This window comes from Agelaius tricolor, unplaced genomic scaffold (genome assembly GCF_023055355.1).
Source record: "Agelaius tricolor isolate 1412-34295 unplaced genomic scaffold, bAgeTri1.0.p SCAF_2, whole genome shotgun sequence".
Taxonomy (NCBI): Eukaryota; Metazoa; Chordata; class Aves; order Passeriformes; family Icteridae; genus Agelaius; species Agelaius tricolor.
The window spans coordinates 10,489,568-10,516,239 of NW_027269262.1; the positions used below are offsets into that span (position 1 = coordinate 10,489,568).

Below are 26,672 nucleotides of genomic sequence, written 5' to 3' on the forward strand. Positions count from 1 at the left end.
CAAGTATTTATCAGATCATTTGAACATTTCTACAGGCCCTAGCACCATACCACCACCAGAATTTACTTATTATAACCTGCAATCAAAAAGGAAAGCATCCTGTAAAGAAACTGGAGCCTCAAACAGCAGAAGATCCCATTTTAGTTTGGTTTCCTGCCTTAAAGGTCAAATTTCTGAGCAGACACTGCAGCTAGATAGCAAGATACTGTGAGAGATCAAGGCAGCTGCTTTTCAGGGCATTGTAGAGAAGAGTTTCTATTTACTGCCATCCTGCCATAGGTGATACCAACACTTTGCTAGTGACAGGGGAGGAGACTTATCTTGCACCGGTGCCTACGCAAAGAAAAGTGAGACAAGGGAGCTCCTCCCCTGGTGAAGGCAGCAGAGCTTGGAGCACCTCACTAAGCTCTGCTCAGATTTGTGGGAACAAGAAGATCTAACAGCAAAAACTTGCCAATGACCCAGGATTTGTAGACAGCCAAGCCTGGCCCAAACCACAGTGGCTCCTTCTCTGTAGCTGATGAAAGCAATACCCATGGGCTCTGAAGGTAAGAGAGTCAAACTTCACAAGAAGTACTTCTTGGAAGGTTTCTTGAAGCAAAATCTGACATCTCTTATTAAAAAAAAAAAAAAAAACAAACCCAAAAAAACCCAAAAACTGGGATTGGGGATGGGGTGGGGTGGGGCAGGATGGATTTTTCTTTCCTGAACTAATCTTTGTCTCTGATTTGCTTCACTTGTTACATGGACAGAAGATCCTGTCAACACAGAAATAATGCCAAGTATTTACAGTTTAATGGAACCCAGGGACCAATTAACAACACAGAAAACCACCAGGCAGTGTATTTCTTATCGTAACAGGAGGGAAATCTTACATTACTGCTGTTCCCCCATTTCTTAAAATAAAGCACCAGCGTTCCATCAATGATTTCTCAGTAGTAATGTTTATTACCTGCCAGTTTTACCATTGCCCATTCATCAATTGCTTTCTGTGCTCAGTCACAAAACCCGTCTCTCTACTTGTGACCTAAAACCACCCCCCAAAAAAAGAAGAAAAAAGAAAAAAAAAGAAAGAAAAAAAAAAAAAAAAGGAAAAAAAAAGAAAGAAAAAAGCAACTGTCCTCATGGCTCCAGAGCAGCACTGCTAGAACCTGCCCTCCACCCCAAGCTCCCGGACTGCTGACTCCTCAATAGCCTGATGGATGCGATGCACCTCGTCCTGCGTTAGCGTCCTCTCCGGGTGCCGGTAAATGATACGGTAGCAGTGGCTGACCTTCTTCGTCCTACAAAACACAAACCAAGAGGACTCATAAATACATCTGCCTGCAAATGCAAATACATGAGGCCAAACACTTACCCTCTGGATCATTTTTATTTGCGGTCTAATTTTGCCCTTGTTGCTTGAAAATCACCTTAATGCTAAGATACACAGTTCAGAGAGGCGGGACTGAACTGAATTTTAATTTTGGAAGAGGACTTTGCTGAAGTCCACCTCCTACCTTAACTTATATTGTGGTGTGGTAGCTTCTTACCAGCACAAACAACCCTCAGAGGAGGGATTCTTACCCTGTGTCATGGAAAGTAAGAGACAAAGGAGAACAGGAAACAGGAATAGAGAAAAGGGAATGATGGGGGAAAGAAAAGTATTTAAGAATTGCTGCCTAGGCAAAGACAAGTTAATGAAAAATCAGGACAAACAATTAGGTTGAGTAAGATTGAAAAAAAATCTCCTTGCTCTCCATCAAAAGCAGGCAGGAGCACCTAGTTTTGCAAGGGCATCTCTGTAATTGCAGTGCCTATGTTACTGAATTTAAATGGCAGTTTTGGTATCCTTTTTAGTCTTAAATGGAGCCCACACAGCTTCTTCTTTCAAAGGTGAACACTCACTTCAATGAAAGACAGAAAATCTGAGGGGAAAAATAATAGGAAACCAGACAGTACCAGGCAGAAGAAGCTTCTAGACTAGCAGAACTCTGCATTTAATGGCACACAAAGGCAGTCTGCAAACTTTGGGTCATCTCTCTCCTGAAAATTGCTTCATGTTAGAACCACATTTATGCCTATGATTATTTGATTAAATCTAAGGTTAGATGTGTTCACCCAGAAAGACAACTCTCAAGATATTAATTTCAACTTCAAATCCTGCTAGGAACAGGCACAGGTAATTTTTACCTCAGAATTGTTATTTGATACCAATTTTGTCCCACCCAACAAGGGTGGGAAGTTCGCCCTGCTCCCACTGGCAGTTTACAACAAAAAAGCTACTTCTAATTAAAGCATTTCTCCTTTTTTATGTGGTCTGAAGATAAAGCAAGTTAAATCTGGCTAGTACCTGAAAGGGCAAACTGCATTTCATAAAGTGTTAAGCTGACTGCAGTTAACTGCTAAAAGCCAGCCAAGAGCTTTCCCTGTGTGCAGGTTAAATGCTGCAGAAAAGTAATCGTTGAGAAAAGAGGGGAGCTGTAACTGTGGGGAAGGTGTTGCTCTGCTCTGCTCCACCTCTTCAAAGCAGCCAAGAGGACAAACCTCAGGGAAGCAAGTAAATGGAATAACAAGGATTTGGTCAGATGCTACACTGCCAGTGAAAAACTTGAGTAAGAGAGAGGGATAATGCATTGGAGTGCAGCAGAAATGATTTTCAAAACCAGGCTAGCAAATATCCTTAGAGCTGGTAGTATTTCAATTTTTAAAGGTGCTACAGGAATACACCTGATCAAAAACATGTGTAAATTGCTTTGGCTGAAAAGCTATTTACAAGGTGTACAGTCACAGGCTCAATCCTGAAGTTTTGCAAATATTGGGAAAATATCCATGACGGAAAATGCATTATCATTATTTAATGTGATGTAAAAACAAGTTTGTTTAATGTAGGTGTAAGCTGTGGTAGGCGTAGCTACAACACTGGCCTTGGTTAAATGAAAGTGACAATTACTCCTGACTCAGGTGTTTCTGTGTCCTCCTCCCTCCATGCTAGAGAGTGGTTCATTCCATAACAAATTATATATGGCAGACTAGGACACAATAGTTTCTTGTGGGTGTTATGGAAAAACAGTAGCTTTAGGATGTATTTAAATCAGGAAAGGGCAGAGGTTGTAGAGAACAGCACTGGACTAGAGTTCTGCTAGCTGCAGTTGAAGTTAAGCATTGGTGTGAGAGAACTAAAATGGGGATTGCATTATATGTAATTAATCTAGATTTAATTATAGACAAAAAATGAAGTTGTAACAACTAATATACGTAACTCCACATAACATACTAAATTGTATGCTATGTTTTTCTCCCACCTTTTAGCTAGGGTTATTTGCATTTCAGTTGCTAATTAGAAAGAAGGAGTATAAGGGTTCAAAGCCATTTCAATAAAAGACCCACTGCAAGTTTCAAAACCTTAAGCATTGTTTCCAGAGTACTATTTACTAACTTTTCAAGGGAGATTTGGAAAAGCACTTCTCAGCTCTTCCCTCCCTTAATATTTCCCCTGCTCCCAAATAAAGTATTAAGACACTGTGATTAATCCTTGCCATCAGCTGCAACTGGAAACAATTATTGTCAGCAAATAACACCTTTGCTCATTCCGTTTCTCACTTCCCTTTTGTTCTGCAGAGCCAGAGTGTTTGCCTTCCTTAGCGATGGCTCTGCTTATGCATAATGAAGTCTCTGCTGCATGTCATGCTGCAGCCTGACGATACAGAAGCAGTGGCTCTCTATCCTGAGAAACAAAATTTTGAGGCCAAAACCTGCAGCAGCAGCTTCATGGGATTAAAGAAAAAAAAAAAGAAGGAAAAAAAGAGGAAAAAAAATGTAGCAGCTGAACAGTGATCACAGTGGGCTTTATGGGCTTTATTTACCTAGAGCGCAGCGGCAGACCAGTCCGTGCGGCTGCAGTCACGCGGACTCCTCTCCCATTAGGCTTCAGCTGATCTCAGTGTCACAAGTCTCCTCTGCACCAGCCTGCGGCTTGCAGGTAATGAAGCGCAGTGAGCATAGTGAAGCACTGCTCCAAGGGAGAAGGAAGACAGGGGTTTATCCTGATGCCACAGGAGGAAACAGGATACAGACTGTGGGCAAACACATGCCTAATGCTCTTTCATATGAGTTTTGGAGGAAAGAGCTTTGCCTCATGATTTTCAGGAATCGGCACTCAGCTGCCTTGATGTCCTAGGGAGCTGGTCCCTGCCAAGTCAGAGTCACTGTGTGGGGTCCATCTGAAGGTCATTGTATTTGTTTGGGTATTTCAGCCTGATACCTAAGCAGAACAAGAAATGAAGGGGTCTTAGTCTGCCACTAATCTAATAAAATCAATATGAAAGCAACCTCACCCTGGTACCTAGGCTAGAATGAAAGGGTGTGGTAGGCAACAAAAATGAATACACGTGTCTTAGCTTTCCCTGCATGGAAGATCACTGAGGGATGCTTTAAATGCAATTTGGCTGGAAAGCTGATCCAGAAGCTACCAACAGCAAAACACTTCAGCATTCTACGGAAGCTGTCTCAGGCATTACATAAGACTGACCACAGGGTCATTTGGTAACCAAAATGTTGCATAACGAATAATGCCTGGCATTGGCACTTACCTCTTCCACATGCAATACCATAACAAGAATGAAATTTTCTCCATCCTGTACTGGAAGAGGGAGATAAAAGGGGCAGCACTGAGTAGGAAACCCCATTACCTTTTAACTGTGTTCTACTTTCCATCTGTGCCTGAAATAAAGCACAGAAACACGGGGAGTTCTGTATGGAGGTGACCCCTGTTCTTAAGTGGCGAGGACAACACAAAACCAGACATTTTTCTAGAGAGCTGGATTTACTCTGAGGAACAGAAAACTAGAGATGACAATCAGCCACAGCATGACAGAGCAAAAAAGGGTACCGTCCCTTTTTGTATCCTGAGCAGTTCACTAAGCAGTACTACTCCCCATGATACCTATACTGCACCTTTTCCTACAGAATACTATTTAAAATGAAAGATGTGCACACATGATAGTGAGTGCAAGCATTTGAGATTTTTTCTCTCTGTTAAGTGAGTCATGTTAATGAGGTTCCTCAAGGATATTCCTGTTGTGGAAATGTGTATCCTATATGCCTTCATAAGATTCATCATGTAATTCCCTTACATAAACCTTCACACACTACTCAGTGACTGCTACACTCTTCACAGAGCTCACACGCACGAAATTACCTCAGGGAAGAGACAGGCTTGTTTTGTTTGCAACAATGTCCCAAAAGCAGTGATGATGGGAAGAAAGGAATAAACTGTTTCATGTTACCAGCATCCTAATTGACAAAGCCATGCAGAGAGCACAGTTTTGGTCTTGCTTTGTGGCTCCAGCAGTTCCAGAATGGCTCACATTTTAAGTGGAAATGGGGAAGAATATTAAACTGCAAGAAGATGTCATTACCTGTTTCTTTTTGTTTCATGCTTTCAAACCACATCCATCTCTGTGACAGTAGGCACAACTGCTAAATATCCTACCAAAAATTTTAAACTGACAAATAGCACTCTTTGCTAGAAACCACATCATGGGAAATGGCAAAAGGCTTGTGCTGTATACCTTCTCATCAGTGGCAAATATTTCAATTACCATGGTGATATGCACATAGAATATAGAGGTAATTCTCTGAACAAAGGTCTTTCCAAAATACGCATTATCATCCATCCTTTCAAATGCTAATACCTCATCTCTCTGAAAGAGCACACTGTACACACAGCGTATTCTTAAAAAAAAGGGACATGTTTTTGTTTAAGGTGATTTTGATGCCAGTGAAAGGCATTAGATCACCTCCAGATGAAAGAATTGTTTTAAACCCACAGAAAGAAGGAAACGGCCATTTCTCTTGCATACCTTCTCCAGCTGACACCTGGCAGAAGGGTGGTTCAGCTTCAAAAAAAGTTCAGGTCAATAAATGCATGTTAGAATGTCAACTTTATTTGATATTTTTTGGTGGTCACTTCAAAAGAGATGCATGTTCACTGACTGATGATTGGACTGAAATATTCTTCTTCTATTTCACAAAACTGAGACAGTAATGGACTTTTTGCTCTTTTCTAATTGGACTTGGTGAAATCTGTATCTGAATACCAAACCTGAAACCTGCTTGACCTTTTCATTCTTTCTTTAGTATTAATTCCATTTTAAGCTTCTCTCTTCATGTAGAGAAAAAAAAGTCAAAATTCTGTTAATAGCCAGATTATTGAGATAAAGAGCACAGTATGGGATACAATGGCAAAAGACATAAATAACACCTTCTAGTTTAGAAAGTGAAAACTGGATGAAAAATGAAAGGACTTTCAGCTTCTCAGTCACTGGACACTGTTAGATAGCCACAAGTACAATCTAAGTCATTGTCCAGTATTCAAAAACATTGGATGAATTCAAAAGCTTTGATGATTATTTCCTTTTCTGCCTAAATCTATCAACTAATTTCTTGTATTCAGGAACAGATACAAATAGATAAATACTGACAAAAAATCTTTCACAGGCTCCACTTGAAAGTTTCCTGGCTGTTAAGGTACTCACTAAATGTTTAATGGAACAGTTGGAGCAATTAGTTGTGCTTTGGCTGAGCACTTTGGCCCATAAAGACCTTTTCTTATTTCAACAGATCACCTTGGTTTGTTGACAGATGCCAACAAAAGAACTACCATGAGCATTGCAGGGCTCTGTTCTGCCAGCTCCCAAGCAGAGGGAACTCTAAACAGACAGAGTTATACAAGAAATTGAGAGAGCATTTCCCTTGTGCATCCTCTCAGTAACCAGCCAAGGATACAGATAAACCCATCTCAGATCCAAGCACTTCCTATTAAAAAGCTCTTAAGTCTCACAGCATCAGAAGTAATGGAATCCATTACATGCAGGCAGCAATGAAATATCACGAGGGTGAAGAAGAAAAGTACCATTCTCCATTATACTAAAAAAAAAATTTAGAGTACCCACAGGATCATGAGCCAACTGTGACACAGACTTTTGCTGCCACCAAAGGGCAAAAAAAACATTCAAAGCCTTGGGATTTGGGATTGTGTTTTTTCTTTTAATTGTAAAGACAGTGACTCATTGATTCCTTGAAGAAGGCAATGATCAATGGCTGTAAAGCAGGTATGAAATAATTTCTCAAGGAGATGGATTCCAGCATTGGTGATGACTGCTTGTCCTCCAACCTCCATCTCTTTGGGAAAATCATCTATCGAACTCAGGAGACAGAATTCCCATCATATTTGATCAATGCCAACACTGACCAATCAATTTAAGGTGGATTTAAAGCTGGATGTGACTGAGAATTGTCCCTCTTGCAAGGTGAACTTTGTGCATTCACTTCACACTGGGCCTCTTCTGTTTTCAGGGGCTCACCAATCCATTGAGTGATTCAGTTCAAAATCCTGCTCTAAATGCAGGAAGATTCGAGAGTGGGCGAGAGGCTGAATACCTTCAAGACTTGCTTAACTTTGAGCAGAGTAACCACAGAGCACTCACCATACCACATAAATCCAACACTACGCATGGAAGGAGTCTCTCAACTTCCCAAGGCTGAGCCTTTGAACAATGGAAGAAAGCCATGCACACAAAGATCAGAACATGTGCAAACCTGTGAGACTCAGAATAGGGTACAAACCCCTATTTTTTCTTCAAAGTTATCACCATGACAGGATACAAAGACTGCACAGGTGAAATAAAGATGGGAGAAAGAAAACTTTCTCATATATATATAAAAAATCCAGTGAAATAACTTCAACCCATTGCAGTGGCAAATTAAAGAAGGTTGATTGGTAAAGTACTTGAGACTTATTTTTATGTACTAAACATAGAAAAATAACTGGATGCTGAAAGTAAGAGAGAAAAAACTATAGTCTCAGCATGAGACTTGTTCTGTGAACAGCACAGGGTTTGAATTTGCTTCACTTTCCCTAGGTTTGACTGAAAAAGGTTAACGTCAAAGTCTTTTCAAAGTCTGATCTTGTTTTCACCAAAATAGAATGCAAGGAGTAATAGTTTTCATTATTTGTTTAAAAATTGACCACTGGAGACTTAAACACTCTCTAACCGGGCAAACAAAAGAACAAAATAACTCAATTTGGATATTCTGTCTCAGGGGAATTGCCATTAAGATTCCTGACTTTTTCCTTCCCTGTTTAGTTCACCAACCATGGCAGGACTGCATTTCCCATGAGAGGCCAAGGCAGAAAGTTCCTATGATGGATCAGCCCTCTCTCTGGAAAAGAAACTTGGCTGGCATAGCTGATATTGACATACTGAGGAGAACAGAAGCACACATTACCTGGAAGTCCTGGTACTGCTGGCAGCTGAAGTATTTTGGCTACCAACCAGGAAATTCTTAGGAAAAGTCACATTTTCAGTGAGTAAACCTATCATAAATCAACATATTTTCTCCATTGCTGGTTCTCCTGCTTTCTCCAAATTTTTCTTGACCTCCTAAATCCCTGTTAATTTAGCGGTGGAAGAAGGTCTCTGCGGCAGCAACAGGCTCTGTGGTTCTGGCAGAACTTTGTGACTCAGGTATCTCATTCACAACCCTGTTGTGCCCTTCCAGGGCAATTGTCTGTACTGGAGAGGATGAGGGAACACAACCTGTTTGCAAAGAGCAGCTCTGGAAGACACACTTTGTAGAGCTGTGCTTCTTGTGCACAGGCATTGTATTCATCTCCCTCTGAGCCACTACGTGTGAGTAAGAGGATACAAGAAGCTTTGGTCCTCCTCCTGTCAAACTGTGATGTTAATAATTCCATTTCTGGCCCTTAGCCACAGCAGGATCACTCTAAAGTTTCCAACCAGTGTACTACCTGTACTTAAGAGTGACAACCCATCCCAACATTTCGAATAAATCCAACATGAGAGGTGAATTTGGACTCTTTAAAATGCTTTCTAAAATATTTATAATAAAAATGTTAAGTGTGATACCTTTTCAGTTCTTCTGAGTGAAAGATCAAAGACAAGAAGTATAAATATTTAGCAGTTTTTTCTGCCAACTAGATGTTAATACTAAAGGCTACAAAAAGTATTACTAAAAATAACATTTCTGTCAAATTAAAACATATTTCATAATCAAGTAAAAAGGGAATTTATATAAGAATTTAAAACAACTCATTCTCCTAAGAAATGAAGATGGATGGTAGTGACAGCTGATTAGATGTATCTCCACTGAGCACTAGCAGAAATCAGGGTCTAGATGACAGACAAGTGCATGAGAAGGCCTGAATGCTGTTTTAGACTCTTGTATAGATTTCTTCACTGAGATTAGTCGTTTTGTCCTCACCAGGCCCAGGAGAAAGGTGTTTAAGGTCCTTTTACACTTGCTGTGAGGTAAAGATGGGCATGGCTCTGGACTCAGATAAGAACCTAAATGACTTGTCCAAGGTCCCACAGAAAATTGATGAGAGAGAGGGGGCTTGGGCAAGTGCAGGCACAGACCCTTTGAGTTACCCTTCTTCCAAGTTGCCCTTCCCATTCACCCACACTTCCAGTCAGCCTTCTTCACTGCACAGTTGTACAGTGAAGCAGTCCTGAAACCAAAACAGGCTATGGCAGGAAAAGGAACTCATCCAATACAGAATGGACAGGGCAGGGGAGAGACAACATCAGGATAACAAAATATGTTTCTTAACTGATAAACTAAGCCTAAACCAGGAGAAAACAGGATGGGGACAAGAAGTCAGGAGGATCAGCTGAGTTAACCTGAGACTAGAAGACAAGAGGGTCTTTAAAACAGAAAGCAGAGGTTAAAAGAAATCACTTGCACCTTTTCTTTTTTTTTTTTTTTTTGAGGAAAAGCAATACATTAAAAGCACCTGCTCCACTGGTCAGAAGGAAACTTAAAACCATCTATAGCTCTGTGTGTGGAAGTAGAGGGGGTTTCTCAATGGGGCTGCTTACAGTATCTGTCAAAGCTGGTGAAAACCCTGCAGCCACTTGCACAATTAAGTGTTGCTTGCTATGTCCTTCCAGTTCATAAGTTATTTTTCCTCTCAGAATTGTCAGGTTTACAAGCCTTAATCTGGCTAACTGGATTTGTTTTGGAGATGCAGAAATCCACCACTTTCCCTCCCTGAGGATAGAGTGGTTCCACACAGACAGCCACAAGAAACCTGTTCTCATCGTTTTTCTGACTGCTGCTGCCTTGGAAAGACAACTCAGAGAAAAGTCCTCAGAGCAAGCATAACTACTGGCCAGCAGATTCAACTACTGTTAACACACTGGAAAATTGTCAGGCTGTTAAACTTTTCTCTTGCCAGATCCCCTTTGTACATTTGGACCATGAGAGACAAAGAGTCCAGATCTTGTAGGTGAGGTTTTCCTGGTTATTTTGAATGGAACAATGGGGGAAATATTGCAGCACTATTGAAACTAGCCAAAAGATGACAACATATGCCAATGAGGTGCACTGGCTAGAATTTTAACAACTATCAAAATGAGCATTCATTTGGAAAACTCTAGCTGTCATGTTTGGCATGTTGCCCCCTTAATATTACGGTTGCTCTTTATGAAAATAAAAAATGTGTATATGGTAGGAAGTATGCATAGTGCACACCTCCTACAGTGAGAAAATATATGAGCATCATGCAATAAAACATTCTGTGGGCATGAAGATTAAAAAGTCAGGGCACAAAATGAAATGCATCATTCTGTCGGTAAAACAAAATTATTGGTCTGCCACTCAAGAAAGCAAAGCAAGCCACTGAGGCATTACACTAGGAAGATCAAAATACCATTTTTGCTATGACTTTTCTAAAAAAGGCCAAGCAATCCTCCCACTAGCAGGAATTAGTATCAACAAAGAAGGAATAAGATCTCAGCCCAGAATAGGGAATTCACAAGGAGCATTAGAGTAAACCAAACGTTCTCAAATTGTCCAAGACACGAACTTTGCCCTAAAGCACTTTAGGAATGAGCAGAAGGACTCTCAAGGATGTTATCAGTTGTCTTTGAGAGTTCACGGAGGACAAGTAAGGTACCAAATGTTTCAAAAAGGTTAGAGTGCTTATTTTTGGAAATGGAGAAAAAAACCCACAAAGCTAGGAAGCCACAGAAACTATGAACAATTTGCTTTTACTTTAATTTCCCAGAAAAACTCTGTTGCAGCTAATTAGCTCAGTTAGTTGGGGCATGGTGTTAATAATGCCAAGGTTGTGCATTTTATCCCTGTATGGGCCATTCACTTAAGAGCTGAGCTTGATGCTCCTTGTGGGTCCCCTCCAACTCGGATTATTCTGTGAATCTGTGAAATGGTTTGTAAGCACACAATGGAAATTTTTTTAAAACTTAAAAAAATAAATATAAAACATGGATATATTGATTAAATCTAGTCAAAACAACCTAATTTCCATCTATGAAGGGATAACAGGCTAATAAATCAATCATCAATAAGTGAAATGATAAATTGCAGGAAGTAATATGGAGAGTTACTTGGAGTCACAGTGAGTTAAACCAGTTAAGAAAAAATGGTCTAAGATCAACATGTCACAAAACATGGTTCCACTGGCAGCTACAATTAGTTTCAGACAAAGTTGCAAAATTTTAGGAAAAAAAATTAAGCAATATAATGAAAAGTGAAAAAAACCAAAAAAGTTACTAAATCCAGTTCATAAAATGAGGCACTAAAAATCTGTCTTCCTAAATATTTCACCGTAGAGGGAATTGCATATAGATGGATGAGAAAACTGGTGATCAATACTGGTGATTACTACAAAAAGGTGATCTTGCAAGTAGCTGTAGTACTTGTCAATAATTTGTTGTTTCTGGGAGCAATTATCCCCAGTTCAGCCAAATCTGAAGGATCATTCTTGTAGGGTTCTTCAATCTGGCTCCTGGATGATGGAATACTTTCACTAATGGAAGAGGTGACACAGCAGAAGTGTTTGTTAACTGGCATATTATCTTAAGTTGGGAAAAATTCTAAGTATAACTGAAGACAAGGTTAGAATAATCCCAACAAACTGAACAAATGTGAGGATACAGTTCAACCAGATCAAGTGAAAGCTGGGTGAAAAGCAGCACTGCTCAAAGCATCTAAGGACCACACAGAACCATGAGCTGCAGGTGAACCCGTGACATTGCTGGGCAGCCCAAGTTACAAGGCAAGACTGAGAGAATACAGGTGGCTCAGCCTAAAGAACAGAAAGCATGAAGACATCCTTTAAATACCTAAAATGCTGCTGCACAGAGTTGAGTACTAATCTTTCATCAACATTCACAAGCAGCTGGAGACAAAAAGTAATGAGCTCATATTGCAGAAATGTTCAGCTTCAGAATTCACTTGGAAAGGCGGTTGGACTCCCCTTTGCTGGAAGTCTTAAAGGACTGGTTATACAAGTGTCTGTCAGGAATGCTATAAGTAGAGCTGATCCTGTTTTGGAGTAGGAGGATGAACTAGGTGGCAGTACTCTTCAACTCTTTAGCATAACGTAATGTAACAGCCTTTAAAATGCAGAAAGTTACTTGAGTAGCAAAGATAGCTCCCTATAGCTCCAACTTAAGACACGTCCTGTATTTTTTTATCCCCTGAAAGTGATGTAAGCTCTTTAGACCATCAACCCTATCATTAGCCTTGTGGGCCAATGTTGAAAGAGTGCACATAGGAAAGCAAAGTGCTGCTCAGTTACCTTTCACTGCCTAAGCCAACAAAACAAACAAGCAAAGACACAGAGAAGTCCACTCCATGAGACAGCATCCCAAAAGAGGAATGTCACTCAACTGCTTGTCCCATTTGCTTCAGGGATGAGAGATGCTTTAGGAAAGCTTTAAGGAACAGCCACAGAAGACGCTGCATATCTTTGATAGGCTGAACTGCATTCTTTCTTTTAAACATTTCTGAGTTTATATCAAGAGGTTAACCCTTTGCTTTCAGCTTTCCAAGTTCACATGAAACCACAGACAACCTTAAAATAAGGGCAAAGTCTTTCTTCTAACAAAACAAACAAAACAATGTTGCAAACTAGCCTGTTGAGGTTCTTCACCCCAAAGCAGTTTTGGGAAGTCCAGGGACTAGGAGACATCTGAGATACCAATCTCTAAATCAAGATTGCCTGGTTGGCCCCACTCTGGGGACTGTGGCCCTCTGACATAGAAGCTGATCAACTTTGTGCCCTGTTGCAGGTGGTGAGACTGAAAAAATACAGAGGAAATGGTATGTCCTTGGATATACTGCAGATCAGCTAATCTCTTAATAGAAACACCTAGAAATCTCAACTCGTGGAGCCCCAATACAATGCTCTGAATAAGCAGCCATGTTCCCCTCATATTCCTACATGTTATCCTGGCCTTCCTGTCCTCACTCACTTGCTGCTCTGTACTCACTTACTGAGCCTATTCCTCATGTAGACAATGGCTGTGAGGAAGGAGCCACCTCTCACTTTCCCTACCTACACTGCCTTCCACAGCACAGAATGAGAAGCCACCATAATAACCCCATCTACTTGCATAAGAGTATGTGTATGTAAGTGTGTATATCCAACCCAGAATATTTTGTGATTTTGTGATACATTCCTAGCCATTGATGGAAAGGCTAGCTTTGTTACCAGCCTTCACAAGTTTGCTTGGACTGATAAGACCACTAGTTTTTGGGAATCCTTGAAGTTTACTAAATAATTTTCAATCTCATAGAAGTGCCATTGCATAGGTGTTCTTCTGTTCTTACATGAAATATGAAGCTGCCAAGGAACAAATAAACTATTTATTACTTATCCTGTACAGTAACAAAAAATGGCTTAATGGGGGCACATACTACTTTTGAATGTACTGCAGTCTGTTCTTCCCTGAACTGGAGAGTCTCTTAACCAAATTTAAGCTTACTCTCCTTTCCCCTCAAAAAGAAATTACATTCTTGACATGACTGTCTGAATCATAGCAGAAAGACCTACATGCCACAGGTTCCAGCACCACAGTCCCACAAACCTGCCTTACTTGTAGGTAATTCAGTGTAGGTCACACACAGAAACCATTAACTCAGATTGCTAACTGAAATGAACTCAAGTTATTCTTACATTACTTTAGAGTTATAGAAAACATGAGTGGAATTATACATTAGATGCAACAATTTGGTGGCATGACCTTAGAAACCATCATCTCTGCTTGTAGACCTTCTTCATTTGAACTACAGTAACCTACAAGGAAGGAGACATTCCTTCTGAGATTACAGGGAGTTATACCTGAACAGTTGCCTTGCCAAGTGTCCTGAGGAGGTTCACTCCATTAAAATCAGCAGAGTTTGTCCTCTACTTTGCCTATTTTGACATACCTAGCCAGGATGGCTGGTGTTCTAACATTATGTTTGAATACATACTCAGTACCAAAGAATATGAAAATTGTGGGACATTCAGTGCTGAGAGGGTTGCAGAGCTATTCATGCTCCCTTCTGCATCCACTGTGTCTCTCCACTGCACTGACACGGACAAATGCCCCAGCCAGTGACACCTTCTCTCTGCAGAGATGGCTGAACCAAGCCAGGTGCCATGTGTGTTCATTCAGTGAGAGAATGTACTTCCCTAAAATGGAAGAGATGTCAGAAATTACGCTCTAGCCCTTACTGAGAAGATGGAGACTAGAATAACCCTGTGACATTTTGCACTCTAGTCTCTATCAAAAGGTGAAGACACAGAGATAGTTTGGACAACTCAGTAAAATCAGATTGCTGAGCAGCATGAAGTAGAGAAAGAGAGAGAGACATCTGCAGAACTTGTTCCTGAAACCCACACACTTTTCATCCACAGTATATCATGATAATTGACACTATTGTGATTTTACTTTAGCATCCACTTGGGAAAAGGTTAAAAGGATCTTACCCCTGACCCATCATAGAGGTTGCAGCACTAGTCCAAACACAGGTTGCAAGGGTTTGGACAGTCAAAACATTTATAAGCACTTCTAAGCTAGATGAAAGCTTTCTTATATTACTGGCACATCTGCACTTGCAGGGACAAACTTAGTCTCTTGTATCTCAACAGATCTCAGTTCTGATTCTGTATATCTCACAACACATTACAGAAACTCCACAGGGAAGCATGGTAAGAATCTGGATGAGGCTCAGCATCCACCTACAAAGCCCATGGTTAGATCCATACTGTGTTGGATCAATCTTTCAGTTTTGTTGTTGGTGTTGTTGTTTTTATTTTTTAAAGGTTGAGTCTGTATCTACTTTCTTTTCCACAAACTGGAAGCATTTCAGTAGCACCTGCCTGAGGCAATAAAACCAAGCAGCAGTGGTGTTTGCACAAATCCTTCTCCAATCCTATTTCCAGGTGCTTCTCAGATTTGCCCTACTGCACCTAAACCAGCACATCTGCCTGACTGGCTGCACATATGATGAACCACAACAGCAAACTGATGGGGCTGAAAAATGACCAAATTCTTAATCTGAGTCACTGAATGGCCTCCCCAGACACTCTGCCAGCACAGTGCAGGGATGAGAACAGCACAAAACAAGACTTAGCCTGCCAGGAAAAACACATGTGAAAACGGCCTAAAATCACAAGCTGGTAATTCACTGAATCCACGTAAACAGTAATGCACATCCTCCTTTACTCCCCCAAGTTCATGTAAAACCATGCTGCACATCTAAATGAGATTCAGATATAAGGGAGAGGAAAAACCCTGTCCAGCTGTCCCCAAAAGCTGCTGAGTCAACGCTCCTGACCTATTCCCACTGAAGGCAATGGGATGACATCTCTTTCTGCCAACTGAGGATCCAGCTGATGTTTCATAAAACAAGAGGGACAGGTCCCTTGGTAGCAATGTTTTTAAAACTGATGAGCAGAAGCAGCCAGTCAGACCCTCTTCTTAAAAATGATGATATGCCAGTTTAGTTAGGAAATGAATGAATGTGAACAGGACAGCAAGAGAAGAGGTAAGCAAAAACTGCTATGACAGCTGAATTTTGCAACACTGCAATGTCTTCTGCCATCACATAAGCCTGAGATCAGTGGCCTGAGCTGGTCTTAGGTATGTAGGGTACTTCACAGGGCCTCTGTTCTAGCCCAGATTTTATTCTGTGCAAGTGAAATTGTCCCTTCTTACAAACATAATGCACGTCCTCAGAAAGGAGGACTGCGTTTGTAAGCTCATTCTCAGTACTTCATCAAATATAGCAAAAATGCTTAGGAAGTTACTGCCATTAAAGACTAATTTGTTAAAAATCATTGCCTTTAACTATTCTCCTGTATGGTAGGACATTAGCCCAAGCTGACTGCTGGCTTTTGAACACTGAAAAGCAAGGTTGGAAAGAAGCAGAGTGTGGAGATCAAGACTTAGAAATATTAATGGTGAATCACTCCTTTGCTGAGAGAAGGCATGACTGCCTTTAATGAACAGTTACATGGAGGATGTGAGATAATCTAAGTGGGACTGTTATGAAATTTAACTATGAGGTACTTTGAGTCATGATCTATAAAGCTGCTAACTGGGTTCAGTAAGTTGTTGAGTCATTACCATATAAGACTGGGCTGCTCTGAAATCCATCTGGCTAAAGGCATTGAGTGGTTTGCTTTTGGTTAGAGAAGATGGAAATGAGCACACGTGCACATGAATTTTCAAGAATAAAAAATTAATAATAAAAAAGCATTAACCACAATTACACACAATCCACACTAAAAATATTGTGTCATTTATATTTTAATTAAAGCTGTCCTGAGACTTAGAATTAGCAGAAATGAAATTAGCATGGATTTTTAATGTTCTGAGAAAAAAAAACCACAGTACATTCTCTGACTTAAGTATTTCTTATGATATCAACTCAAAATAAAATGAGGACTGGGCATCCAGAAGGATGCTGGGTACTACATATAAATCACTGATCCGTCTGCATTTTAGAATATTTTCACACTCAAACTGAGATGCTAAATCAGCTTAGAACTTAACAGAAAGAAAAGAAAAATAAAATAATTTTTAAAACCACCACTATAGATCTAATTCATTCTGGATAACTACTCCAGCAAAGACCCAGGGCTGAGCTAGTTAGACAACTCTATTATCTTTCATCTGAAGGAAGTGTGATTAGTGGAGGAAATGTCACATTTACACTTAAAAATTGTTTCAAAGACAACTTGTATCTTTTTGGCACAACTCCGCCATTTAAAAAATACTGCAAGAGAAAGAGGCAGATATAGCAAAGAGCACTCCTTTTTATGATTTCTCACCCTTGTATTAAGCCATGGGTTCAGCCTGAATATTCAGTGTCTCAGCAGTTGGCATTTCCCAGGCAGCAGGGCAGAACTGCTCGCTGTTGGACCTCAGGGATGCAGTGCCAGGGCTCCTGGAGAGGAAGGCTCCCTGCATAGAGCCTGCCCCTGTGGTGCAGCACAGAGCAGCAGGACATGGAGCAAGGGGGAACTGCACTTTGCTCACTCCCTCTGCTGTGGAAGGGGAGAGCTGGTCTTTGCAGGGGGTCTACAGCATGCGGGAAGGGGATAAACGTGGTCAAACTGGATGGAGGAAGAACATTTGCTAACAAACACACGTCTTCAGAGATTTCCCTCAAAGGTCACACTGACAGTATTACATAATATAAATTGTGTTTCTTCTGAAGATGTCCATGCACTCACCACCAAGAGATCCACAGTGTTACTCCCAACTGCAGTGCTGTCTTGAGCAGTGCAACATTCATGACCAGTACACATGGACACTCTACAGCCCTTATGGGTTTTGTGGCTGGGTTTAGTTTGGTTTTTGGATTTTTTTCCTTTAAATGGCAACTACTCTCAGTCTTCTTTTTCTGGCTTTTCACTTTTTTTTTTCCCTTCTACTTTCATTTTGGCTTGGCATTTGCTAGCATTTAGCTGTGAAGCCTGTATGAGGAGTCAACTAAAGTTTTGCGGGAAATTCAAAGGAAATGAGATGTAAAACTAACCAAGAAGTACTTTCAGCACAGAGGTACCAATTCATGGTCACCCTCACTTGTAACCCCCTGGAAACATCACACAAACCAAGAAGCACAGGAGCTTGGAACAGATTCACAACTCCATCCCTTTTGGCACCTCTCTTTCAGCTTCATGTTACTAAGACCTTTGATGTCCCCTTTTTATTTTTTTTACTTTTCAACCCATTTAATGACCTTTGATAAATGGAGGACCCTCCACCATTACATATTTCAAACAGAATACCAGAAAAGATCAAGTTATTCTAGATTAATTTGATCCATCCATACTGAAATTCTGATAGTAAATAACCACAGCAGCTAAATTTGGTTTATGGCATAAAGCCCCCATGCCTTCCATTCATTGGGCTGCAGACATTCCAGCTGAGGCACTGTGTGGCTTCCAAAGGTTCCACCATAAGAGTGAATGGACTGGAATGGAACTGTAGGGACTTGTTTCCATCAGGAAATGAAGCAAACCCACACTCTGCTGAAAATTTGCCCTCTCTCGTGTTACAGACATACCAATGCACACACAGTAACCATGATGTTCACTGGGTTGGCCATTCCACTCAGGAAAGCTTATGGCATGCTTGGTTTCAAGAGACAGAAAGCAGCACTGAGAGGAGGTTCAAGGAAGTGAAGGACCAACAGAAAAAACCAGCTGGTCTTTTGCTAGGAACCAAGAAGAGTATCTCAAGAGTTGCAGACAAAGCCAAAAAGTGAAATTTAAGTGTATTCACATACTGTGATGCTTGAGCTACAGAATATTATTGAGTTACCATTCATCAGCTGAACTTTTGAAAGCAACTATGTTCATGTTCATGAACCCATTCCCCCAACACAATAAAATATATTAGTATTAAATGGCTCCGGTAAAAAATATTTAAGAATGTGAAAACTTCCATCCAGGCTATGCAGATGAGCTATGCAGAGAGGTGGCAATTCATTCAGCTACAAAAATGGGATCAATTCCAATTACAAGTTCATACCTTATTTATAGCAGCATCGCTTGCCTAAACTAACATATTCATCTCTGATAAACACCAGACATCTCTGACCATGGCAGGATATCAGAAGGGGAAGTGGAGCTGAGTAGGACAGGGAGTGACAAGGACTTGCTGAATGTCATTCAATGAATCATTTAACCTCACTGCAAGTCAAGAGAAATGCAGACACCTCACTCAGCCTTCCTAAGAAGCTCAATTCAGTAGAAACTCCCATCCAAATAAAGGGCTCTGAAATGCCTGAAGAATGAAATACAAGTACTTGCCATACCTGGATTCCATGTGCAGGACCATCTCTGTCAATACCTGCAATCCTGCTGCAGGACTGCTCAACTCTTACACATTATACAACGCAGCTTCTGCAAGGTAATCTGGCAGTGTGGCAACACAGGCTGAGATAGAACTCCGACTGTGAACCTCAGAAAACAAAGAGGGTAAAACTTTGTATATAAATGCTTTTCTATATATTTATTGAAGTAATATATTGTGTGTTTAAATTTCCTCTTCATCAGATATTTCAATACAGAAAAAAGCAGTCTATTGTGAAACAACAGGGCAGACTGGATGGGTGGTTTATCAGACTTGAGAGCAGTGACCAGCAGCTGATCTGTCACCCTCAAGCTTAACAGGCAAAAAAAGTCTGTCTCCCCTGATTCATCATGGTGTAAAGAGTGACAGGTCTAAACACAGATATGATAAATCTAAACTCCAATCTTTGATATAGCAATGCCTGCAAAGGTTACCTGCAAAACTGAAAACTGTTTTTGCATGAAAAGGACAATCTCCAAAAGAAGATAAAGGGTATCTATGTGACTTTCCTGCGAGACATCCTCCAAAGCCACAGACTATTCTTCTTCCCACAGCAAATACCACAGCCTTTTCATCTGGAAATAAGAGGTAACAAACTCTGCAAGAACAGCAGCCTTTGCCCTGCTCACTCCTGTGGCAGCACCACACCTGCTCTGTGGCCACACAGATGGTTGCGCAGGCAAACAATACCCACTCAGCTGAAGCACAACCCTCCCACCCTACTGTTTTTTTGGAGAACAGGTTTTCAGCTAAATCAGTCCCTTGATTTGGATGCCATAACACAGTGGATGGCATGAATGAAGGACTGAAGACTGGGGATAGCTAATTAAAACACAAACCCACAAGTTTTTGGCATGGTCTAAGATTGTGTTTCCAGGGCCAATCTCAGAGAATCTGTCAGCTCAGCTCCCACCTGCCTTGCGCTCTCCAAAGCAACAGCTAACACAAGATGTGATGTCTTTGGTGGGTACCACCTGGGACCGATGCTTGAACATCTCAACCTTTCTTAAGTTTGACTGAAAACTTGTGTGTGAGTTACTGCAATGTGAATGATACTGCTAGCCTGTAACCCAGAAGAGAACCAAGAAAATGTTGAGCTGGATTCACCTTGCAGTACATTTATTTTGTAAGCAATTCTTTTTCTGTTCCTCATAGTTACAGAGACTCATGGAGACCAAGTAGAAGTTTGTGGGATTTGGGATGTTTGTCTGGCTGGAAGCATAAGAGAATCTGATTCATTTGTGTTTTCTTTCCAAAATGCAACAGCCATCAAGCAATCACAAAATAGTGTCATGATTAAACAACTGATCACAGGCGAGCGTGGGGATGCCCACACACTGTAAATCTGCCCTGCTGCTTCCTGGGAAGGTTTGCAGCCTGTGCCAGGTTCTGTACTGCTGTGTTAGACTGTTCCTGTTCTCAAACTAGCTCATGCACAGGCTTTCTAAAAGCAAGGCAAGCCCTTTATTTAGATCTTCCATTTGCATTTACATTTTTAAAGAGACAACTGTGATTTCCCAAATAAATAACAGAGCCCAAAGAACATATACAAATGTTGAAACTGAATTTGGTGGAAACAACTATGTATCTTGGTTTAACTTTCACATTGGAAGAATTCAGAAACAAAAAACCCCAAGTACTTCCAATACTTTTGTGTTTGTTGAAAATTGCCAATAATTTTTGTAGCAAAAACATTTTCCTTCCACTTTCAACATTCCTCTGAGACAAGAGCAAATATAGTTTAACTGTGAAAATGATCCATTTTATAGGCATCAAACTATTTTTAAATCCTACTTCTCAGTCTGCTCCTCTATGCCTAGATCATCAGTAATTTATTTATGAAATTCTCTGAGGAAGGGAGTGTGCAAAGGAAAGGTAGGTGGGAAGCAAAAAAAGCCCTACATATACAAACACACACACATATATATATATATATGTTCATTCCCCAGAGGGGAAGTTACTAGGTGCCAAATTCTGACCTCTGACACAACACAAGCATCACCTCACTACTAGCATGTTTCTGTTGAAGTCAATGAGATGCCCAGTACCACCAAGACAAGCAGAACCCAACCCTAGTGCTGAACATGCAGAATTATGGAGGAAGCAGCAGACCTAGGTGTCGCATGCATCTATTCTATGACATAAACCATTGTAAGGTCACAGGAAAATCAGACAGGGCTAAGTAGGAGGGCACACTCACTGACTGCACTCAAGAGGAAAAGGAGTAACACCACCAATTTGCAGGTGGAAGCAGGTAAATGAAGGTAAACTGATAAGGGAGATGTGTGATGGCATTGAGGACCACTTGAAGCACCCCTGAAGCTGGTAACCATAACCAATATGCACTTAAGCCTTAAAATGGGACCAAATCCAAGGGCGATATGATTGGAGGACTGGACTGGGCTCCTCCTCTCTTCAAGAGAGGAAAAGCAGGTGATACTGAGATTAGCTCACCACCAGGCTTTGGTCCTTCTGTGAGCCCTTCTTTCCTTCTGGTACACGAACAGAGCAGGCAGCTGTATGGCTTTCCTCCTGCTCCTTTGCAGGGACAGTGCTGCAGGAAGTATTCTTTGTGAGAAGGAATTACACAGTTACTCCTTCAAAAGGCACAAAACTACTACAGGATCAGCAGCTTAAAGACAGCTAATAAATCTTTAACTTCAATACTTTCCTTTAGTGGGAGCATTGTGAAGCTATGATCCTATATCCAGGTTCAAAAGAAACAAACTTCTCTTCTGAACATCTGAATGACTCCCGGCACTCTTGTCAAACGTGGGTGTTGCAGGACTTGTTAAGAATTCTTGCCTGCATAAGGTATTTCCCGAAACCCAGAATGAAAATATTCTGTTATTAGAATACAAGTCCAAGCTCATGTTCAAAGCAAGAAATGTTGATCCCAAATCAATGAAGTAGAAGATTTTCATTACCTGGAGCACAGAAGGAAATGCTTGTCAGATATGTCTCAGGAAAATTTCCTTACAGGAATATGTCTGTGTTCATATAGAGGAAAGGCCTATTTTTAGGAAAAGAGCCTGAAGATTTCATACATTTGTTTTGATGAACTGCCCCGGAGATTTTCTGTATCGTTTTTTCCAGAGGAGGAGGTTGTACAAAGAACTGCTATGCAAAGGGTGCTACCCCTACTAGAAAAAGATGAGCACTGAATGCACATTTTAATGTTACACAGGACACAGTTTAGACTATGGCAGCAAGAAAGGCAGAGAGAGAGGCATTTCAGAGCCTGTGCATCCCTTTACAAAGGCAAAAAACAGACAAAAAGAATTTAAATTCCTGCAATGTGAATTTTGTCTCAACTCTCAGTTCTAACAGAATGAGGTGTGAAAGCACAAAATCAAAGCAAATAGATCTGTTGAGAAAAGACAGGGAGAAAAGCATGGCATAACCAGCTCTCCAGCTCCAAAGAGAGGCATAAATCATCTTCCTTCCACCTGTGAAATTCTCAAAATCCCAGCACAGGGTTTATAGTCTGGCCTTTGGTGAAGGCCAAGCCCAGAGTCCTGCACCCACATGGTATCTAGAGAGCTCTAATCTCAAAATGTGAGCAAAACCAACCTCCAGTCATTCTCTCTTCACAAGAAATTCATCCACGCAATATCCACTCCCATTACAGTACTGGCAGTAAGAGCCCTTTGACAAGTGTTTGCTTCCCTCCTGCAAGTAGCTCTCTAACAGGCTCCTGACTTAAAATGCTCTCTTTATCAAGACAGCAATTTTTTATTTTAGAAGACCACCAGAAAGACTTTCCCACAGTTTATTGTGGAGACAGAGGGGAAATGGACAGTTAATGTGGGAATATCACCTGCTGTTTGGATGAATTTACTGTGTGTGCATCGAGATAAAACATCTAAACACAAACTTGTGGAGGCTGCTTCCTGCTCTTCAGCTCCTAGGTGTAAGAATGTATTTTACATAGATGTTCAACATGCTTTTCTTGCTTCCTCCCATCTATCCCAAAGCTGTTTTATTGGCTCTAATGACATAACCTTCCTACTTAGCTATGCAAGGAAGCGCATGGGCTATGAAATCGACTTCTACTGCTGGTTTGGATTCTTCTGCTAATTCATATGGGTTTTAATTCCATGCCCTTTAGGCTTATAATAAATATCACCCTTGATAAGCCAGAGCAAGAATTAAGCTAATATTGAAAGAATCTGTCAGACCACTTATTTATGGTTTTAATTTTACGACTGTCTTGATGTAAATTGTAACAGACATTGGCTAGGTCCAAACAGAAATCACTAAATCACCCAACATACTAATTCAATGGGAAAGCAGAAAAAGAAGTATATTAAGCACGTTACAAATGAAGTTGTTAAATTATTTATTACTGGTTTTGAAATGTATTTTGTTGACTTACAAATAAAACTAAAAACCTACCCAATAAAGCAATATCTATTTTTCAGGACACTTACTATGTCGTATGTCTGACTTACCTTCTGCATAATGGAGGCATTCCTTTATTAGCACTTAGACAAAATTTATCTAACATATTACATGCTGTTAAAAATTGTCTTTGTTAAATACTTATGTGAAGAAATATTGTATTCCTATTCATATTCAGGAAGAATTTACTTTGTGTGAATGTGGAATTTACTTTCATTGTGCACACTCTGCATAAGAATCTGACCTGCAACTTGCCATCACCTTCCTCTCCCTCCCTCTAGGTTCACCAAGAGCTGAATGCATGTATTAGCTCACAGGATCAGACCCAGAGCTGGACAGGAAAATCTGTAAATTAGTTGTTCATATTTTCTTTGTAAAACAAAAGTACCACTCACCCAGGGGAGAATTTTGTTTGCAGTGGTACCAATTCAAGTGGATTTGTTGAACTCAATTATAGATTACCTCTGATTAGCCAGTTTGCTTTTCTATGAACTCAACAAGGAGCAAAGGGCTAAGGAAGGAAAATAGATCAGGATTCAGGTTGCATTTTAAATGCTCAGCTGTTGTAGTTACTGATATTAAGAATGTCCTTTGAACAAGCTCAGCATTTATGAAAACTCTGTAGTCACATTTACATGCTAGTTAAAGCTAAACTGCATTGGTAGCATCTACTGTTTGGGGAAGAGTCTTTTCAACACTTCCATAACTGTAAAAAAAAAGCCAAACCTATTAATGGACAAAGGAAAGAAAGAGAAATGAAAACAAACAAATAAATAAATAAATGGAAGAAAAGAAATAAATTAAAGACAGAGCCTTCAAAATGCCAAGAGCTATTTTCATAAGTCTCTCTTTGTCACCAAAACCAGAAGAAATGGCCAATCCCTTTCCCTGCTAGGCCAAGGGAGCTCCCCAGAAGGAGACTCCCTTTTCATCTTTAAAGAAAAACAAAAAGAGAGAAAAAAGTCACCTAGAAACTTTATCTTTGCAATCAGATGAGGAAAACTATTCTGTGATCTCTTAATGTCTCTGTGCTCCAGAAGTGAGGATAAAAAGTTGTAGAAGATGTTTCAAAATTTCTCTTTTACCATTGCACTGGGGATCACGTGCTCCAACTTCACTGGCAGTCTGTTCAGGGAAAAAAGGAAAGCTCATCCTGTCATGTCCCTGGTGGCATACTGTTCTCTGAGGAAAAGGACAGCACAGGATTTTCTGTGCTAATGTCTAAAAATACAGATCCAGATTTTCTCCTTTAGCTATAACACCTGGACACACGCTTTCATAAATGGACCTAATTGTGGAGAATCCTTTCACTGGGAAGCACCCTGCAGTCAAAGTATTTTTAGAACTCTGGGAGAGAACACATCAGGGGTTAAGAGGCACAGGCAATCTCTGCGGCATTAATGGCCTTCAGAGAGCCCAGTGATGGCTGGAGCAAACAGCATTTCTCAGTGCAGCTCTCTCTGTCAGCGTCTCTAACCCCACAGCAATGCCAGAGGAGAGGAGGTAGCACTGGAGAAGACAGCTGCAGCAGTGGTGCTGAGAACCCCCCTTTAAAACCCTCTTGAGGTCATTCTGGCTTATGTCAGCTCTCTTCCTCTGCCTGATGAGTGGTTTGCTTGAGACCCCTGACCATCTCGGCACCCTTTTGTGGGCTTGCTTTGTTATTGTCTTCCTTGTCTTCCTTGTACTGTTAAAATCAAAGCATTTGTTTGAGTCAACCTTTCTGTGAAAAGGTATTTTTGAGCTGTAAAGAAACTTCAAATTCTATTCATTTCCATACAGCAGATGCTTTGTAATTTTAAAGGCCTATTTGCCCTTTCTGAGGGATTCCATTGTCTCCTGCTGCAGTGAGATGCCTTTAGGCTCTAGCTCTAAATTCAGAATAATGTGGAAGCTGCAACCATACTTCCTTCAGTTTGTATCCTTGCACTGTCCAGTATTTTCACATCACATTGTTCTTTGGTTCCATATCACCTTAACTATGCAACAAAATGCCAACACTTTATTTTGCTGCTTCAGCAACTGCCATTCAACCAACATATTTTAATTTATTACAAAAATATCTTCTTCCTGAACATCCTCAACCTAGCTAGTGACTCTAGTAATGGTATTGACTACTGAAAAGTTACCCTAAGATTAATGTAGCTCTCTGAGTTGAATTTCAAAAAAGAACTGCATATGTCTTTAGTGGTGAAGTTGTCATCTGCAGGTGAGTTTAAAAATCAGTGTTTTGCTAGGATACAGAAAATAACCCTCAAATAGCAGGAGGTGAAATAAGGGGACTGAGCTTTAAACAACTTATAGCAACAGGTGACTTAATGCTGTAAAATGGATCAAGAGACCTCTGGTCCTTTCAAGCATCAAATATTGGTTTATTGAGAAAGTTCTTCCAAGCCCAATAAGGAATATTTCCCTGATAGAAAGTCAGTGGTGGAAGATTTTTCCTACTCATTAATGACTGGGCTTATGTATCAAAGCAGAACAAATTCATTCATACATTAAACTGCTTACAAACCCACTGGAACTCTTTTGCTCATGAGATTCTTGTGTCAGTGATTATTTATGCACCTCTGTCATGAAATATTTCCTTTTAAATGTTTTGAATGCAGTACCTTCTAATTGTATTGGATGCATTAAATGTGCAAATCAGTAAGGACAAGAATGCAACAAGCCTTCTCTGCACTATTTGTTATTTTTACATTCTGATATCATGTCACCTGTTGTCTGTTTTCTCCCCTACCTGAGCAGTTCTAAAACATTTCATTCATCCTCATGTCTCATGCGTTTTCACATCTCTGCTGCCTGGATGTTTTTTCCTGATGTTCACTGAGATGCAAGGACAAGCTATGAACACAGCTTCTCATAAGGGGGACACGACTATACACGATTTATAAAATAGAACCATAATAGTTACAGGCACATGTAATCATGAAAGAACAACCAAGCAGATTGGAAATTAAATCAAAGTGCAGGACATGTGACTTCAGCTGAGAAATCATTCTCCTTAAGGACTGACAGTGAGTCGAAAAGACGACTCCTACACCAGCAGAACTACCTACACATACAAGCACTTACTGTGCTATGTAGCATCCTTCTTCA

At 40.5% G+C, this 26,672-nt stretch overlaps 1 protein-coding gene across 14 annotated transcripts in view; it reads right to left on the bottom strand.

Moving 5' to 3' along the window:
- Positions 1-925: 925 nt before the first annotated feature.
- The window catches only part of FARS2 (phenylalanyl-tRNA synthetase 2, mitochondrial), a 231,091-nt gene continuing 205,344 nt past the window's right edge, over positions 926-26,672 (bottom strand). For 12 of the 14 annotated variants that reach the window (XM_071452559.1, XM_071452542.1, XM_071452515.1 and 9 more), the window contains one exon: positions 926-1,283. In XM_071452559.1, coding sequence (XP_071308660.1) covers positions 1,145-1,283 — 139 coding nt within the window. In that variant the 3' untranslated portion in view covers positions 926-1,144. Of the gene's footprint in view, positions 1,284-3,845; positions 3,992-4,018; positions 4,244-26,672 lie in introns of those variants that run through there. The other 2 variants (XR_011683305.1, XM_071452508.1) reach the window with 2 other exon arrangements.